Source organism: Bactrocera dorsalis, chromosome 1, assembly GCF_023373825.1.
Source record: "Bactrocera dorsalis isolate Fly_Bdor chromosome 1, ASM2337382v1, whole genome shotgun sequence".
NCBI lineage: Eukaryota > Metazoa > Arthropoda > Insecta > Diptera > Tephritidae > Bactrocera > Bactrocera dorsalis.
In genome coordinates, this window is record NC_064303.1 from 12,739,765 (window position 1) to 12,758,424 (window position 18,660).

The 18,660-nt window shown below is 38.3% G+C and overlaps 1 protein-coding gene and 1 long non-coding RNA gene across 2 annotated transcripts in view; one reads left to right on the top strand and one right to left on the bottom strand.

Moving 5' to 3' along the window:
* LOC125780353 (uncharacterized) overlaps nucleotides 1-18,660 on the top strand; it is a 111,721-nt gene that overhangs the window by 74,504 nt on the left and 18,557 nt on the right. The gene's annotated exons all lie outside the window — the stretch shown is intronic.
* LOC105233948 (zinc finger protein 628) overlaps nucleotides 1-18,660 on the bottom strand; it is a 50,748-nt gene that overhangs the window by 5,478 nt on the left and 26,610 nt on the right. The window contains exons 2-4 of the mRNA XM_011216125.3: nucleotides 12,161-12,923; nucleotides 11,652-11,981; nucleotides 11,080-11,261 (exon numbers count right to left, since the gene is read on the bottom strand). Coding sequence (XP_011214427.3) covers nucleotides 11,080-11,261; nucleotides 11,652-11,981; nucleotides 12,161-12,923 — 1,275 coding nt within the window. The remainder of the gene's footprint in view (nucleotides 1-11,079; nucleotides 11,262-11,651; nucleotides 11,982-12,160; nucleotides 12,924-18,660) is intronic.

An 18,660-nucleotide genomic window follows, 5' to 3' on the forward strand; every position in this document is an offset into this window, starting at 1 on the left:
CGAAGGAAACCATGGAGAGTAAGTAAGCGAGGCCAGCTGAGTTGATTTAGCTATGTTGCAATCGCCGATATTGGACCATTAGAGGTTATAGCTGCCATATAAACTGACCTAACAAACTCAAGATATAAGAAATGCAGCCGAAATTAGGTTAGGTTACACTTCCTCCAGTCCAGAACTTCGAAGCTCCTAGATATCTTAACCGAGGTTCAAAGATACTGTCAAATAATGAAACCAATCAAAATCAAGACATAAGAAATGCAGCCGAGGTTAGGTTAGGTTACACTTCCTCCAGCCCCTCGAACTTCGAAGCACCTATTTCTACAAATAAACCGAGTTCAAAACATACTAAGGTTAGGTTACACTTCCTCCAGTGTCTTGGACTTCGAAGCTTCTAGATAACTAAACCGAGTTCTAGATAAGACAGAAAAAGAAAAGGTTTTCATGACTACTCCACTATGTTTTCTACCTGTCTCATCGTCCATAATGCCCCAGTAACTGTAGCCAACAAATGTTCTGCGGTCTTTTCGAGACTGTATGCTTGCCTGTTTTCCTTCAGCTCCCTTGCACATGTTCTTGATGATTCTGCATGTATCTAAAGCATTCTATCACACCCTGATCCGTCCGATAGCCCTTTAGAAAATTTTATTTTGTATCGTTCTAACCGACTTGCGCATTTCCTGAGCTGGTTCGGTAGCCAAGCAAACGATACAAGTTTTCCTCATTATTGGTCTTTCCAACGGAGTAGAGATCTTCCTCTGCTTACCCCGGCGGGTACTGCGTCGTTTACTCTCAGAGCTGGAGTGTTTTCATGGCCTGAATACTTCAAAGATAAAGACGAAACCTTGAATCAAACTCAGGGAGAAGAGCAGCTATTGATGTGCATAGAGAAAGTTAATACTTTGAAGTCTAAAGTAAAGATCCCCATTGAAAGTGGAACCACAATAAAAGCAAAATATTTCCAGAAGGGTAATCTAATGTTTTTTGGAAGAGATAGAAATCTCCACTAACAGTGAGAACTCATAACTAAACCTTGAGGGAGCGGTAAAGTTTCAAAGACAAATTAAAATTGGCTAACTGAGAGAAATGCTTGCTTGATCTCAAAGGCGGTCTTGTTTCTTTACGTACTTTGATTTAGAGCCCAGGGAAGAGAGTGTGGCACAAATTTGAAACCAATAGCTGCTCTCAGTGAATCATCAAACCTTCAAAACCATACTTTCATTGTAAGTAAGGAAGACCGATGTTCAGAAAGAATATACAAGACTGTACTAAACATCGAAATAATATATCTGAAACTATACAAAAATTTTTCGAGCTGAAATCCTAAAAAAAGTACCGAAACTTTTTCGCCATTTTCGTACAAAGCTTCGTAATCAATTTTCGTTCACTCTCATACATACATACATACATACATACTTTACCGTCCTATATGCTACATATCATTCCTCCTCTAAATAAACCTTCCAAGCAAAAATTGCAAATAAAAATCAGAACTTCAATCATCACATCTCATCTGCTCGACTCATTCGTTTGATTTTTCGTCCATTTTTTTTTTGTATTTTTTTGTTCTTTTCATACCAACGTCGTGCTTTTTTCATTGCTTGTGCACTGAATTGCTGAAAGCGGTAATGTGTCTTTCGGGAATGAAAACAGACTAAATCAATTTAATGTGATTTTATCACTCTACCATAACCGGCGCTCTACGCTCTCACACTCTCCCCAGCGCTCAGCAGCTGGTATTTGGCCAGTAAAAACTAAAGTTTACTTAACTCTGATATAACGGATATAGTGGCATAAAATTGAAAAGAAAAATGAAATGGATGTCAAGTGGAAGGATACAGCGAATGGATAAACTATGCTTATACGAGTATATCGTATACATGCATACAGTATATTGTTGTATATACCATTCTAGTAGTAGTGGTATGCATAAAAACAGCAACAAAAACATCTCTAAACATTTCAAGTGGATCCTATGTACTACTATTATTCGATATATGTATATTGTGTTTTTTGTATATGTATGTATGTATTTGGTTTGCGAAAATTATCGCATGTGACACAGGGTGACACCGAGTGGCCGAAAAGCGCAGAGATGGGAGTTCCTATGATAACGTATGAATAGCAGTTACCATATGTGTATGTATGTGAGCAAAGGAATTGATAGGTGTGACCTGTAAATTTTGTGTATATGTACATATTTTCTGTACAGCGTTGGTCAATAAAATATGTACACTTTTAAAACCAAATGGGTTTGCAAACAATTAAATTTAAAGAAAGAGATTGTAGATAATTGCAAATGATAAAAATTAATTTAAAAATATTTTCAAAATTTTTTGAAGATAATTTAGCTCAGAAAAAAAATTAGGGCTGTACAGTTTTTCACAAAAAATTCGCATTTAAATTTTAAAATTTAATTTAAATCCCCAATTTATATAAAAAAATTAAATTCAAATTTAATTAAATAAAAATTAAACTTCATTTAAAAAAATTAAAATTTAATTTTAAAAAATTATTTAAACATACTTTTAACATTTTTTGTAGATAATTGGAATAAGAAATAAATTAGTTCAAATAAGGATCTTCTAAAAAAAAATGCAATGGAAAATAAATCAATTTTTTCACTATTTATTATTTTTATACTACTTGTAGTTTGACCTACCAAACATTTTATGATTTTTAAATGTTTTCATATATGTATTATTAGAATTTTTAACATTGAAAATTGTACAAAAATATAAATAAAATATATAAAGTTTTGATAATTAATAATGCGTTTTTTAAATTAAGATATTTTAATTTAAATTATTATTTCGAAAATTTATTATTTAAACTTATTAAATTTAATTAAAATCTTGAAAACAAAAAAACTCCAAAATAAATTCAAATCAGAGCCTCTTATACGAGCATTACCAAAGTCTCATATACGTATGTATACTTTTATAAAAGTGTATGTATAGTATGTATGTATGTATTTTTATATAAATTTAAGTAAGAAATATATACACAAAAATATACACTTACGTAAGTATAAAGTATAATATACACAAATACATACATACATATGTACATATGTATATGGCGCTCGTCGTTTTCGCCAAGCAAAGATTTTAAAGAATTTCTGCAATGTGTTGCCATAAAGAAAAATCCTTGAAGAGCGCTCTCTGCCATGCTCAGCAGCAAGCAATTTTAATGCTTCCTCTTCTGCTGCTTTTCAGAATTTCTGATTTCATTTACTACACTATTTACTACAGTGCTTCAATGCTCAACCTCTCTCCAAACTAGTGGGTGGCGCCACCCAACAGTGTATGAGAAGCATACACGAGCATAGTTGTACGCACATGCACACATACACACTTGCGCATAGCAAAAGCAATCTGATACTCGGAGTACGCTGCTTTGCTTACTTTGGTTTTTATGAGTTTCCAAGGATAACGACGCTTGGAGTTGGCTGGATAACGTTTAGTGGAGTTCAACAGACGGACATATAATATATATGTGTATATGTGCATATGTATAAATGTGTGTGTATGAATATCTGTATGCAATTTCTTTTGTATGCAGGTTTTCGTTAGTTTTCCTTCTTCTCGTCCACCCGCTCTCATGCTCCATGATAAATAATAAAAGCTGCTCTATAATCTCTGCGTCTACGTGACGTTATTTGTTCCGATAGAGTACGTACGTGCGCAGCGTATGGACCACAATAAACCCGTTTACATATCTACACACACATATATGCATACAATCTATGCTCATTTACCTACATACATACATATGTACATATTTATACTGCTTAAGGACCTGCTTGCGTTGCTGTGTGCCGGTCTTGCTGGCCCTAGCGGCTCCGACTAGCTGAAAGCTATGGGACATATGCACGTGATTGAGCGCATACACATATACATACATACATATTATAGTAGTATAGTATAGTGTATACATATCTATGTATGTATATATTAACTTCCAATTGCACTGTTGCTTTTACTGTGGCCTCTGCGTGTCTGTCGGGCACTTTTTGATTATTTTCTTCAGCCATTTCTTTGCAGTATATACATACATATATGTATATGCCCCTATATACATATTTACTTAGACAGCTATGTATGTACATACATGTATAATATATAGTGCATTAACATTTGCTTTGCTCCTCTTTCTCTGCTTGGTCCCGTCTTGTAATTTTTACAATCGTTAGCCGCGTTGGCTCGGTCATGGCACACAATGAATCCGTTGCTAATGTTGAATCAGAGCACATCCCTACGGTCGAATGTTTCGCAATCACATCTCTGCAATACCATTATGGGATTCCACTCTGCTTCGCATTCAATGTCAGCACCATTGCAGGTATGCCACAAATATATATGTATACACGTATATACATACAAACTTATGTTAATACATATATACATATATAAATATGTTATGTAAACTCTAGTTTATAGATGCTGTTAAAGCGTTTAAATTTTAGGGCTTTAAAGCAAGTGAGATGTTGTGGTTGAGTAAGCTCCGAAGGCAATTTTCTGTGCTTTAGGCTATAGAAGCTTAATCACCTTGAAGAACAGTTGCGTTGTAGGTCCTTTTGCGTCTTTCTTGATTCAAGGAATCTTTGAAAATGTTGCAGAATTGTTTTCTGGAGTCAACCCACAATACAAATACTTGAGTCATCGAAAACTAGCCTAATTAGAGTCATCCATTCACCTCTGTTAATCGCATACGAAAAGGCTAAGTCGTCGGGATCTAAAATCAACGTTTTGGCATCAAAGAACTACTACCTTTTTGAAGCGACTCAGAACATTTTGGTTAATGTTTTGGGCATCAAGCGAATCAATGCTAAACTTGAATATTTTGCATGCAGAATCGACGTCACGTAGGGCTCGCAAACAAGAAGCTTGGGAAAATAGACATCAAGTAAAGGATGCAAAATAGATGCTTGACCTCAATGCTGAGGACACTGCAACGAAACTGTTCAACAATCTGTACAATGACACTCTAAAACTGAGCCGTAACTAAAAAAAATAAATCTTAGCTGACTCGCTGAAGGTCATTCCAACCGAGGTTCATAAAAATTGTAAAAATTGCAACGTGACTTGGCAACTAGAATTTGCTTAAAATTGAAAATTTACATGTTTTCTCAGGTTCAGGAGCCTTTTTTGAAGGCGACTTTAGATATTTGTATTAAAATCCATGAAAATGTATATACATTTTCTCTCAGTCCGGTTCAAATTTATTCAGTTACATACATATAAGAGAGTCTCAAAGAAAAAAAAACTGAAATGAAAATAACTTCTGCTTAACAAAAGCCTCTTTGATAAAATTTAGAGTCTGAACCCCTTTACATAGAGTGTAATTGTCTCGGGTAATTTTGCTCAGAAACTGCATCCTCACATACTCATGATAAGCAGACAATTGTCCCCACTAAACTCAACTTTGCGACGGAAAAAGTAGACAGAACTCGAGTCCAACGTAGGAGATGCTGCAATTCATATGAAAAATATTGAAAAATTGCGGTTACTAACCCAATTAATTGCAACTTTATAGGTAGCTGAGCTGGATGAAAATTAATGAAGCTCTTACTGAACTGAATATTGACCAAAGCTGTTTGAATATAAATTCCTGTCAATAAACCAAGAATTTCATATTCGAGTATTAGCTTATTGACGCTGGAAGAACACGGTAATTAATTAATATCAAAACTTTTACTAAAGATCTATGAAGATTTGTTTTTGTTGCTTGTCTACCTACATATCTGTTCGTCTGCCTCTCTATAAAGGGAATTAGTGCCTGAGTTTTTGAGATATCGTTCTCAAATTTTGCACACGTCTTTTTCACCTCAAGAAAAATCTTAATGGTTGAAACCGCCGTTATCGGACCACTGCAGCATATAGCTGCCATACAAACTGACCTATGAAAATCAAGTCCTCATATGGAAAACTTCTTTATTTGACAGGATAGCTTCACAAAATTTAGCATATATATTTATATAAATCAGCGCTATAATATGCCAACAAATGGCTTATATCGAATTACTATAGCATATAGCTGCCATACAAACTGAATGTTCAAAATGAAGATACAGTGCTTTTTACACCTCTTTTACCATTACATATAATATGTACATATGTATGCATCTGTGAACGGTATTACAGCTTATTGGATTGTTGTAATTTACTTACTTTTTGTTGTTGTTTTTTTTCTTTTGATGAAGCTGTTTTTAATAGTTTATACTTCTACTTTAATTCAGTTTTGCCAGTTAGTTGGCATCTCAGTAGCAAGAAGTTCTTTGCTTACATGATTGCGTTTTAAGTTAAAATTCTTAAAGTTTTTAAGAAATTATCAATCTAGTTATATAATAACACTATTTACTTATCCAGAAGACTTACCCTACATAACAGAAATCTAACCTAAACCAAATTTTATGTCGCAATTTCATTTAAGTGAACCTAAACCTTTGCTTTAAGCCCTTTAAATTTCTCTGCCTCGTTTGTAAATGTTTGTAACCGTTTTACACCTGTTTCAACTACCTAAAACAAGCGCCAGCGGATATTGATTTTCCCATACAGTCATTCAGTCGGTTATCATAAATAAATCTGTGTGGGTACGTAAACGGAAATCAGAAAGTTTCATATAAGCATTTGTAACCAGCTTAGATGCGCTACCTATTTGAATATTTATTTCCATATAATTTTTTTTTATACTGAAAACATATTTCTAAATATTCTATATGTGTATGTACATATGTATATTTACATATGGTATGTACAAGTACAACGATGTTGGCATACAAAATGGCCACAAGCAATGAAATCGCTAGCGGAGCAGAGACTAGCGTCAAGAAAACATAAAAATATTGCAAAAGCTTTTTTAAAAAATAAAAACCACAACAAACAAATCCACAAAAAAAAAAAATCTCAAAAAATCTACGCGCTGACTTAAATCTGAATGTAAATGCGCTGCTGGCAACAAATCCCCGAGTCAAATACAAGCGACGCTGGCCATTAGCTGCCAAGTAACCGACGGCAGTTTGAGCATGGAAATGGAGGGGAAAACGAACATTGAGTAAAAATAAAAAGCATCGAAAGCAATCGAAGACAAAAACGATAAAAATGTCTGGCGGCCAAATGGAGCTGGCTAACAGCGACCAGCAGCACCACTTGCCACTTCCAGTGGCTCATATATACACATACATACATATGTATGTATATAGCTCACTGGCACGTTCGTTCCGCTTCGCTGAAGAATGCCGCAGCTCAAGCTCCGCATGCTGCAGCGTTAAAGTTATTATCTCTGCCATTTGTTAAACTGATTTACGGAAGTCTTCATATAATTTGTTGTTGTTGGACTCATACACTACATTACATACATATATATACCATAGTAGTTGCTGTTTTTGTTTTTGCAATGCGCATTACTTGCCGCTCTTCCGGCATGGCTGTGTTGTTGTAGTTGTAGCTTCGATAAGGGATTGGGAGGAATCCAGCGTCAAACTTGGCGGGTTTGCGCAAACTTCTAGGCAAACTAAAATATTTCCAGTACTAAGCATGCCAAGCGCACTTCCTCAGCGCTCTCTGCACCAACTCAAACCACACACTGCAGCCCCACAAACCTCCCACTACATCCCCTCAAACCTCCCACAACATCCCCTCCAAACACAGGAAGCAATAGCACTCTATTATTTAGTGTTGTTGTAGCACCCAAAATGGCAGCGCCAACGCGCAGGCACCAAAACTTCATGCAACTACAACGATTTGTTAGTGTTTTTGTTGCCACTTCAATGCAGGAAATGGCTGCCAGAGGTCGTCTCGCTGACTTTTAGCATTGCAATAGTCGTTGCTGTTGTTGTTGTTTGATACTGGCAATAGCATGTGCCAGCGCCACCTCCAAAACAAACTTGAACACCACTGTGTGCATGTGTAGGTATGTGCGGCGTCTGTGTGGAGCGCGCCGTGATTGCTGTGAGCACATACTACTCCAAATGGGGTGTGTTCTCTCTCTCTCTCTCTTTGACTAATGGCATGTGCTCTGCTGCCGTGTAGCGCGCACACGCGTTCGAGAGTGACTGAGCGCGACTGCATTGAAAACATATGCCGAACAGCACGAGCGCAACTGCATACATTTGAGTGTATGTGTGCATGTGTTTGTGCGCTGCAGGAGCGTAAATTTCCAAGAATAAAATAGAAAATCAAAATCCCCTGACTAAATTTTTCATTGGTTGGCTGTGATTGCGCGCTCAGCGTGTCGGCTGATAGGCACACACACATACGCATATTTACATATATATATTTACATAAATACCAATGCGAAAGCACACGCTTTTACACACAGCGCGACTCGCATACTGGGGAGTACTCCATGTTATTGTTGGTCGTTCCTCACACTGTTTAAGTTTAATGCTTTGGTGGCTCAAACTCACTGCTTGCTTGTGTACGTATGTATGTCTGTATGTATGTGTGTTTGTATGTGTTTTAAAACCAATTGCCATGCACTAGTATGTGTGTGTTTTGCATTTTATTCCACGACACAATTTTCCAGTGCGACTCTGATTTTTATCGCTGCCATTGATAGTTGTTGTCGTCGTCGTCGCCTCGTCGGCTGTTTAACAGTTTGTTAAAAAGCACCAAATAATATATGTAGTACATAAACATACATATAACGACGCTTATAATAAATACATGTGTATGTATGTGAATGAACAGACATACAGACATACATATGTACAAATCTATGTATATGTATAGCTATTTACTATGATTTTATGCGATTAGAGTGGCAATGGCGTTCATTACACGATAGCGCGGCAGCTTGTTTAGACTTGTTTAAAAGGGAAGGCGATTATAACTGCTTTTATCAATATACGTACATATGTATATACTATATACATATGTATGTATGTACATATGTACATACATGTATACATATTTATTTATGTATGTTTTTTATGTACCACCGATAAAATTATAACAAGTTTTTAAAATTTCCTGCTTAAATGGATTATATCAACGCGTAAGAGCATGATCTATGGGACTCTTGCTTAATAAATGATTGAACATGCGAAGCTAACCTACAAATTCATAAAATCAAAAAAAAAAAACAACTTTAACTGAAGCTTATATCCGTCGCAGGTGCCTCTTTTTTCGATACAAGGACTTGATTTAGATCGATCAGTTTGTATGGCGGCTACAAGCTATAGTGGTCCGATTTCAGCAATTTCTACAGAGATTATGGCGTTGCTTTAAACAATAATCTGCGCTAAATTTCGTGGGAATAGCTATTCAAATAAAAATCTTTTCATACAAGCTCTTGAATTTGATCAGTTTGTAAGACAGTTACTTATGTATGTACATAAATATGTATACGTATGCTATAATGATCCGATATCACCGGTTCTAAGCACTTCCTTAAGGAAAAAAGAGCGTGTGCAAAATGTCAGATCGATAACTCAAGACAGGATGGATGTACTAGATCGCCTATGTACTGAAACACAAAGAGACTCAAACCAAACAACCGAAAAAGTTGTTAAACCCTGACAGATACCACTAAAAGAGATTTAAGAATGAATTTGTACCGACGGCTTTTAAGCTGTACTTTCTTCAATACTGCGTATAGTTACTAAAAGGCTTAGGAAAGAAATGGAGCTCAGATTATCTAGCCAGATCAGACGGAAAACCCTAAAAAATTCATTGAGCTTTTCAAATAGCTTCGAAAATTATAATTTTGAACTAAATATGGTTCGGAATAAGAACAACTTAGACTAATGAACAATGTACGAGTGTGATAAAGTAAATTGGGACAATATTTGGATCCAGTACTAACAGGCATAATCAAAATTTTTAATTTAACCGCTTACTACCGCTGGGATCTCGTAAAAACGAGTCTCATAAACTGTTAAAAATAAAAAAGATTCACATACTCCTATGTTGTTGTTGTAGCGGCAGAAAACATCCCTGAAGTAATTTGGAGGAATGCCGCCTAATAGACGTAATATAATAATTACGTGGATCCGAGATTCTGTTGTTGTTGTAGCGGCAGAAAACATCCCTGAAGTAATTTGGAGGAACGCCGCCTAATAGATGTAATAGAATAATAATGTGGATCCGAGATTCTTACGAAAATTTTCTCATCTCCCCTCCACGACAAAGTTTAAAGTATGTCTAAAACAAGGTCGCAAGAATTCCATAATCTCATGAATGAGTTTCTTGGAGGCCAGTAAATATTTGCATCTGAAGATCTTGTCATATAACCCAGGCTTCCTTTAACCTACCTTGAATGTTCTCAAAAAGAAATTATGCAACCCAGGCTTCCTTTAACCTACCTTGAATGTTCTCAAAAAAGCAACCTAGGTTATATAGATGCCTAATGTTTTAAAAGAGATATTAGACAATATATCCAACGTCCCTGAATTCATGAAACGCTACATCACTAGTGACTAGATGTTGGTTTACAAACATGGCATCGAAACTGTCTAATAAACTAGCGAATGGCGCTCCAAAAGCTTTTTCCGTCCAAATTCGCTAAAACCACTGAAGGCCATCCCAGCCGAGGTTTATAACAAGTGTTTAGAAAATTGGTTGGATAAATAAGACGGTAAAATTCTTTGATTTTTTCATGTTATCTATATGTTGTATTAAACATTATTCCACCCCTGGTCCTACAAATAGGTTGCTGACAAATTTAAGACCCCTCCTACCAACAAATGACTCACACATTTGTATGAGAGGTATATTTACATAAATAAATCATTAAAAAAGCGAACTCTGTGTATATAACCCGCTTTCGAAATTTAAGATTTTGCCCGAGTCGGGTCTCAAACCCTTAACGCGAAAAGTATTAGCTAAGTTCCGAACCAACTTACTAGTTATAGTAGTTAACATAAAATTTCTGTTTCTTTAAAAAAATATTCTTTGTATAATTTCGAAATTTGAGATGTCGGCCGAGTCGAGTCTCAAACCCTTAACGCGCAAAGTATTAGCTAAGTTCCGAACCAACTTACTTGCCATACTAGTTAGCATAAAATGTCTGTTTCTTTAAAAGAATGCTACAAATTCTTAAAGCAATTAGAGCATTTAAATATCTCCCAAACCTTACCTGTATGTATGTAGGTGTGCTTCTTCATATCGCTCTTCTGGTGAAAACGTTTGCCGCAATAACTGCAAGGATAAGGCCGCGTATCGCTGTGTATCAGCAGATGTGTAGACAGCGTGCTGGAGCGTTTGAAACGCTTGCCACATTGTTTGCACTCAAAAACCTTCTCCACATTATGAACAGCTCTAAAAGAGAAAGAAGAGAGAAGAAAGGAAAGGAAGAGTGGGAGCATGTTAAAAGCGAGTCAACTAGTATTTTATGCAAACTAAAAGTCTTTACGCGCTTTTAAGCCGCTGACTTAAAAGCACTTACAAAAGCCACATTAAAACAACGCAGGGTTGCAACGGGCTGGGTGCGAGTGTTACATTTGGTTTTTAATTTAATTGCACACGGCTAACAAATTAATTCATTTAAACAATGTGAGACTAAACAGCGCACCACCGAGACCGCTGCAGACATACATGGTGGGCTCATTAAGTTTTCACACACACAAACACACACAGACAGACAGAAACACACATCCGCTGAATGTTTAAAAAAAGGCTTTTGGGACAAAGTTCATGTGAAAAACATACCTGTGTTGACTCAAACTAACTTCGTGGCCGAAAGTCTTGTTGCAGAGTTCGCAAGCGTACGGCTTCTTGCCGTGATGCGTACGCCGTGAATGGACCTCGAGGCCGTGCGGTGTGGAGAACATCTTCTCGCACTTCATGCATGAGTAAAGGTCACTGAATTGCGGCAGGCCGGGCCATTTGGCCATGTGGTGGAAATGCAGATGCGGTGGATGTGGCAGGCCGAGATGGGAATTTGGCGGCAGACCAGACGCGTCGCCATTTTGACCCGCCTGCAGAGGCACCATCAGATTGCGCAGCCGAAAGATGTCCTCCTGCGAAGCGGGATGATAGCTGTGTGGAACATGAAGAGAAAACAGCGAATTTACATATGTATGTATGTGCTTTGAACATGAGCGCGTGGACTGGCAATTAAATATTTTGCCGCTTTTAATTAAGTTTTTGTTGTTTCAATTTTTTTCTTTGCAATTATTTTACACTTTAACCATTATACACCGAATGGAGCTACTTACGCTGAGGTTAAACCAGATTGTTGACCCTGATGCAGCGCAAAGGCGGCGAAGAGCGGAAAGGCGGGCGGCAACAGCGGTCGTTGAAAGAATGGCGGCTCGTAGCTGGCAGCGCCTCCACCGCCGCCGCCACCACTACTGCTCACATAGCCATTGCGAAACGCCTCGAAGGGATTCACGCCAGCCGGCAAACTCATGCCTGTTGGTGATTTCTGCAACGGTCGTACGACCGTCACGCCATGCGCCGCCGGCTCATCGCGTCGCAATAGCGCCGACACTGAAAACATTTCAGACTTTTTCGGACTCGAACTAATTAAAAGCTCTGCGGTTGTTGGCGGCGAACTCAATGGACTGGTGCGACTGTTGTGTTGGTGGTGGTGGTGCAAGGCGGGCGGTGGCGGTGAATCGACTTCGAGCTCGACGGAACTCGAACGTGAACGCGAACGCGAATGCAGCGAGCGTCGACAATTGCTGTCGTCATCGAGATCGATTTGTGATGAGGTGCGCGAATGACTGCGCGATCTGGATATCATATCGTGTTCCGTGTAGGCGGAACGCGGTTCGCTGATGCCGCTGTCACTTAGCGGTTGTTGTAGCTTCCATTGTAGTATTTGATTTTTGCTCAATATGCAGATGGAGTTGTTGTTGTCTTCGTCATGTTTCGCTGTTGGGTTGTTGGCGGCGCTGCTAGTGAGTAGCGCGGGCGGGTGATGACTGGACAAGTGTTCGGCTTTCACCAGACGATTAATGCTGAAGGCGAGCTCATCTGGAAGGGAAAAGGAGGGTAGTGGATTAGCTGTGTTTATGAATTGAATTTTTGTAGACATATAATATACGGTATATATTTTATATATGTACATATGTGCTATATATATAAATGGTGAAGATGACAAGACGAGTGAATTCCGAGTGACTGTTTCAGATAACTTGATAAAACTTGTTGCATATGCTTCTGGACTATAAAATTTTATTTTTATGTTCATATAGAAGATTCTCTCTAAGCTCTTCTTCTTCTACCTTCTGACAGCTTCTACAATAGTCATTGTATGGTTTTTCCAAGGGGTAGCCGGCAATGAACCGACGAACTAGCTCGCTCTGCGGCGGCTTCCAGGATGATGGGACCAGAACCATGCATTGCGGTGGGGTCCCACATCGTAAAGGGGTTACTCCGAACGAAGGAGAGAGTGTTTAGAGAACGGCACTGGCAGTAAGCAACAGGAATGCGCCACGAGAAGTTACTATTAGGAGGTTACAACCGAGCAAGGCTTATATTCCGTCTCCACGTCGCGCTTTATACTGGACAGGCTCAAGAAATACTTGTCCCACATAGGCATATGGTCTTCCGCAAACGACCGGTTTTGCGATATGGAACCTGAAACTCCAGAACACCTGATTCTAGACTGCCCAGTAATTTGAAGAAGCAGGCTCAAGGCCCTTGGATGTTTCTATGTGGACAGGGAATATATCACCTCCATGCGTCCGGCAAGCTCCTGGAATTGTTCAGCGTGCTGGACCTTTGTGACCATATGTGATATACGAGAGGCCACAATAGAACTTATTCCACGTGGGCGAACATCTTTTTCTGGTAATAAAATGTTTTGGTGCCAAAACTGGATAAAATCGGGTCAATACTACCTCTATCTACCATGCGCCCAATAGAAGGATTTCCAAAGTCCGGTTGGATGTATACCGTAAATATGGCTTAATATGTAGGATATCTTGTAAAATTAAGTGAAGTTGGATGTAGTGTCGTTTATTGCCGAAAAAGTGGGAAACCGGTCCACGAATGACCAAGCTCCCATATAACATCATTATATTTCATGTTATCGATAATAATAATTTTATTTTTATGAGTTATCGTTCTGAAATTGCGTGAAAACATATTCGCCAGTATATTTGAATAAATCCAAAGGTTTTTGCAATCAGCCGAGACCTACCCCTGACCCAAATTTAAGCTATAAAAGGTTTATTTCGGTCAATATCTGTGGTATTTTGATGAAACTAAGCCGATACGTTTCCCAAAACGGAATTGGTATAATGAGTATGGTTTTTTTAGGCTTCACAGGTTTTGCCGCACGCCGTTTTGAGATTATTCACTCGGGGGTCGTGATTCGTCTGCTTAGATATCAATGTCTTTTCTCATTTTCTGTTTTGAGCCAGTCTCTGTCGGAGCTCTTGTTGACGTCGAAGAGTTCGTCTAGCTGTGCCCTTCCGATCTTAACGTCCAGCTGACGTTATTTTCTTTTGCCATCGCCGTCTTCACTTTTTGCACGATACCCTTGAACTTTTCTAGAGATTTCTCTTCTGCTCGTCTCATTTGGGTAATGTATTCTTGTTTCGGCGAGTTCTGAGATTCTTCTTTAATAGCAGCTGGGGTCCTCTTCCCTTCTCCTTGTTCTCCTGGTGGTGCTTGAATAACCGGAGTTTCCCTTGAGGTTGTCTTTTCTCCACTTTTCTCTGGTTGTTTTGGAGTGACGGTGAGTGTAGGCGATCTAAGTATCTTACTACTTCTGCGGAAGACTGTCCCGTATTCCTTGTCTTGGTCATCTTTGTTAGTTAAGAATATTTGAAATCGCAAACATTTTTCCAACGAAGTCTCGGGTTCTGCATTAACCGCCATAGAGTAGAAGCACTCGCTTCATGAAGCATATGGCAAATAAATAAAAATAACATAAATCACCACAAACATTATTTTTGCATTATGCACGCCAAGACTTCGAAGCAGAAAAATTAAAACAAATAAAATCTAGACCAATGTCCGTCCACCTGTATATGCACACACTAGCCTCACTCCTCGACACTTGCGCATCTGTCAAACGCCGCTACTATTCTATTTACGACAAATCAATCTTTATGCTTATGTCTATGTATGTATGTGTGTTTATATCTGCGTATGTCTGTGTGTTGTCCGTGACGGCATCGAATTTCGAAACATAATTATTTTCGTATTCAATCATATAATCCACCTTACATGACCATTAATTCACCCTAATCAACCGCTCATCACACAAAGCACACACCCTCACTTACACACACACACTCACATAGAGGAGTGAAGCGGCGATGCAACGAATCGGCAAATCAGCATGATCATCAACCGCCTCTCCCTCCCTCCTCGCTCTGTCAGTCTGTCAACGCCACACAGCAGCCACTGACTTGACGTCACAGAGCATACCTTCAGCCACCTTATGGCAAGTTCAGACGCGCCATAGAAAATAACAAGTTACAACAAAAGCAACAATAGCAGTAATAATAATAATACGCGTTTAAATGGAACATCTGTTCGTCCACACACCCGAGGTAAATGGAGCATGACCAAACACAAAATACACAAACGCCCAGCAAAGCGACATTATGAAGGCGCTACAACAACAACAAGAACAATAATAGCGTGCTACAACAACAAAAACATTAGAGATGTGTTACAACAAAAAATAGCTATAGCGAACCGCTACAACAAAAACAAACCAACAACAACAAATAGCTACAACAACAAATTGCTGCTACAACAACATCTACAAAAGTACACAAATGAAGCCTGCAGGCGAGATGTTACAACGACAACAGCAGCAATAGCGAGCCGCTACAACAACACATACCAACAACAACAACAAATTTGTATAACAACAACACCACACCAATGAAGCCTGCAAGCGATTTGCATTCATGGTGACATTGATATATAAACAGCTAACAAATTACAACAACAACTTTGAACAGGAGTATAATAATAGCGTTCTTCAATGTCATTGTGTTGGTGAAGTGCGAAGCAAAAAGCAAAAGGGGTATGGAAAATCAGCCAGCACAAAAGGACAATCACGAGCGAGTTGGCGCTAACACATCACAGAGTCAACGCAGGAGAAAGGGAGAATATGTGGTAAAAGTAAGAAGAGGGGGAGGCAGGCATTTGTGTACGCGTGACGAAATGACGCGTCGCGCTAAATTTGTAATTTCACAAAAAAAGAATGAAACGCATTCGTAATGCTTTGGAAAATCAAATAGAAAGCAATTGCTTGCAGAAACCAACACACACACACACGTGGTGTGTGGTGTGGTGAAAAGGGTGCAGTGTTGAATGTGGAAAATTGATGTTAACTTTAGACACAGACGTCGAGGCGATCTAATTGTTGCACAATAGGAAATTGATAAATTATATGGAAGGAAAAGGTGTTGACGTCTATGAGACTCACGGGAGTAAGTGGCAGGAGGTAAAGGATAATCGGGTTTTGATGGCTAAGATGCACAGTGATGTGATATTAGGAGCGTATGTGTATTTTGAAGAATTTTTCAGCAGAACTAAGCGCTTTCTTGGTTGTTACCGCAATATACTAGTCTCTACGGCTCAAACCTGTGTGCCAGCATCAAAGGGTTATATCCGCTTGCAAGTCAATTTTTTGTAATTTTTTTTTTTTAGAACAGATGTTTTATTTAATAAATAAATAAATTTAATCTATGTCCACGGAATCGATTTGGATTGAATTGATTTGATTTGTATTGAAAAGTTTTGGATTCTCTTCACACGTAGCATATCTTCAGGCTGACCTCCAAAAACCGTTCCCACGACAGTTGGGTCTACGTAACCGGAACGGACCCGGATTTTTATCCTGCTAAAGACTGTCAACTCAGCAGAATTCTGCCCCTACAACAACAGTAACAAGAACATGACCTCCGAAAAAAGGCCCTGAAGTCCACATCCACACAAAGTTTGCTTCGTTTCTCAATTTAAAGCTGTGGCTTACTAATTTCGAACAATTTTTCCAATTTCTTTACTATCTTCTCAGCAGTTGAACCTTTAAAAGGTTTAAATCGCTAGCTATGAGCAAGCTAGGTAAGATGGGGAAATGGTAGTTACCAAATGCCAAATTAATTCAGGGAAGATAGAGCCGTTCTATTTCAATTGATCAAATTTAACTCGGACTGATCCACTTAATCCGCGAGCAAAGCGAATGGATAAATATTTTTTTCTAGTTTGGCATTTGAATGAAGGTCCTGAATCATCGAAAACCTGTCGTGTTTGAGAATCATCGTTCTAGCATCAGAGAGATGTCAAAAGATTCAACGTCTCTTATACAATATATATCAACATCTCTTATATATCGACAAAACACATTTTGGGTACAAAGCGGGTCAATAGTAGTCTCACACCGAAAGAATCGAATCTATTGCAAAACGACGTTGAGTAGAGAGCGCAAAAGTGATTCATGTCAACGGAACCCAGAACCTTAAATTCCTCAACCGCATTATTATTGCCGACGAGACGTGAATTTGTGGAGTAGGCCAGGACCTTAAATTCATTAAACGCATCATTACTGTGGACGTGGTATGGTTCTGTCCAACAATCCAGAGAATGTGCCAAAGCAGCAAAAAATTCAAATTCGCTAAAAGCAATCGAGGTCATCCCAGCCGAGAGTTATCACAAGTGTGAGAAAAAATGAACTAAACGTTGACATGCTTGTATTATAATAATAGATTAAAGCCCTCCTCCTTACCTCGAATATTTTTTTTCTCTTTTCATCATTTCAATCTTGATATTCCCTAGTCGCAGTCAGTCTAAGACTCAGCAATAATAAATTAAGGCCTTTAGGACTTCGAGTGATCTTTTTTTTCTCTTTTCGTCGTTTCAATGTTTATGCTTCCGTCTTCTGGATCAGGAAAGTTTGCTTGACTGAGGCACCTTATCATTTTGAACAAAATTTTCGGTTCGATACTCTCAGAAATGTCACAGTGAACATACAAGTTTCAGAATTCCGTATTGAATTTTGAATTTTTTGAATATTGTATACATAATTCGGCATTCATCTTCAGCAAAAAGATTTATTATTAACACAAAAAAAATATTTTCCGGTTCTTTATTACCAAATAATTCACTTCGAGAACAGTCACATACTCATAACAATCTCATAATTTGATTTGCTTACGCTAAATCAAGCATTGTCTACGCCATTAGAGAAGAAGACGACGCTGAAACAACGTCGCTGATAGCTCAATCAAGGGGGAGTATTAAATATACGCCATATTTACATACACAAAACTCCAAAACATATCAGTGGACACCCTCAATACGCGCAGCGACTCAACTTCGTGCCAAAGCCGATAATTATTCGCTCATAATATATGGATAAACTGTGTGGGTGTCTGCTTATTGATGATGCAGAAGCAGATTATTCTATTACATACATACATACATGAAATTATAACTTCACATACATATGTACATATATCCATATACATATCTATCTCTCTATATAGGCCGTTTAAAATTTGCTCGCGCCTATCTTCTTCCTGCCCTCCTTTATCCTATCTTATGGGTCATCGGCTTATAATCGGTGAGGCTCATAAACTTTTTTGCGCAAAACGTGACTCTATGCGCGGTCGTGATTCTTAGACGTATCTTAAATTTAGTTTGCTCGCATTTCATATAACACGGGGCCACTCTTTAATAAGGGTTGATGTGGAGATAATCTGTTTTTTGTCTGCTTTCGCGCACATCCATGCTTATAAGT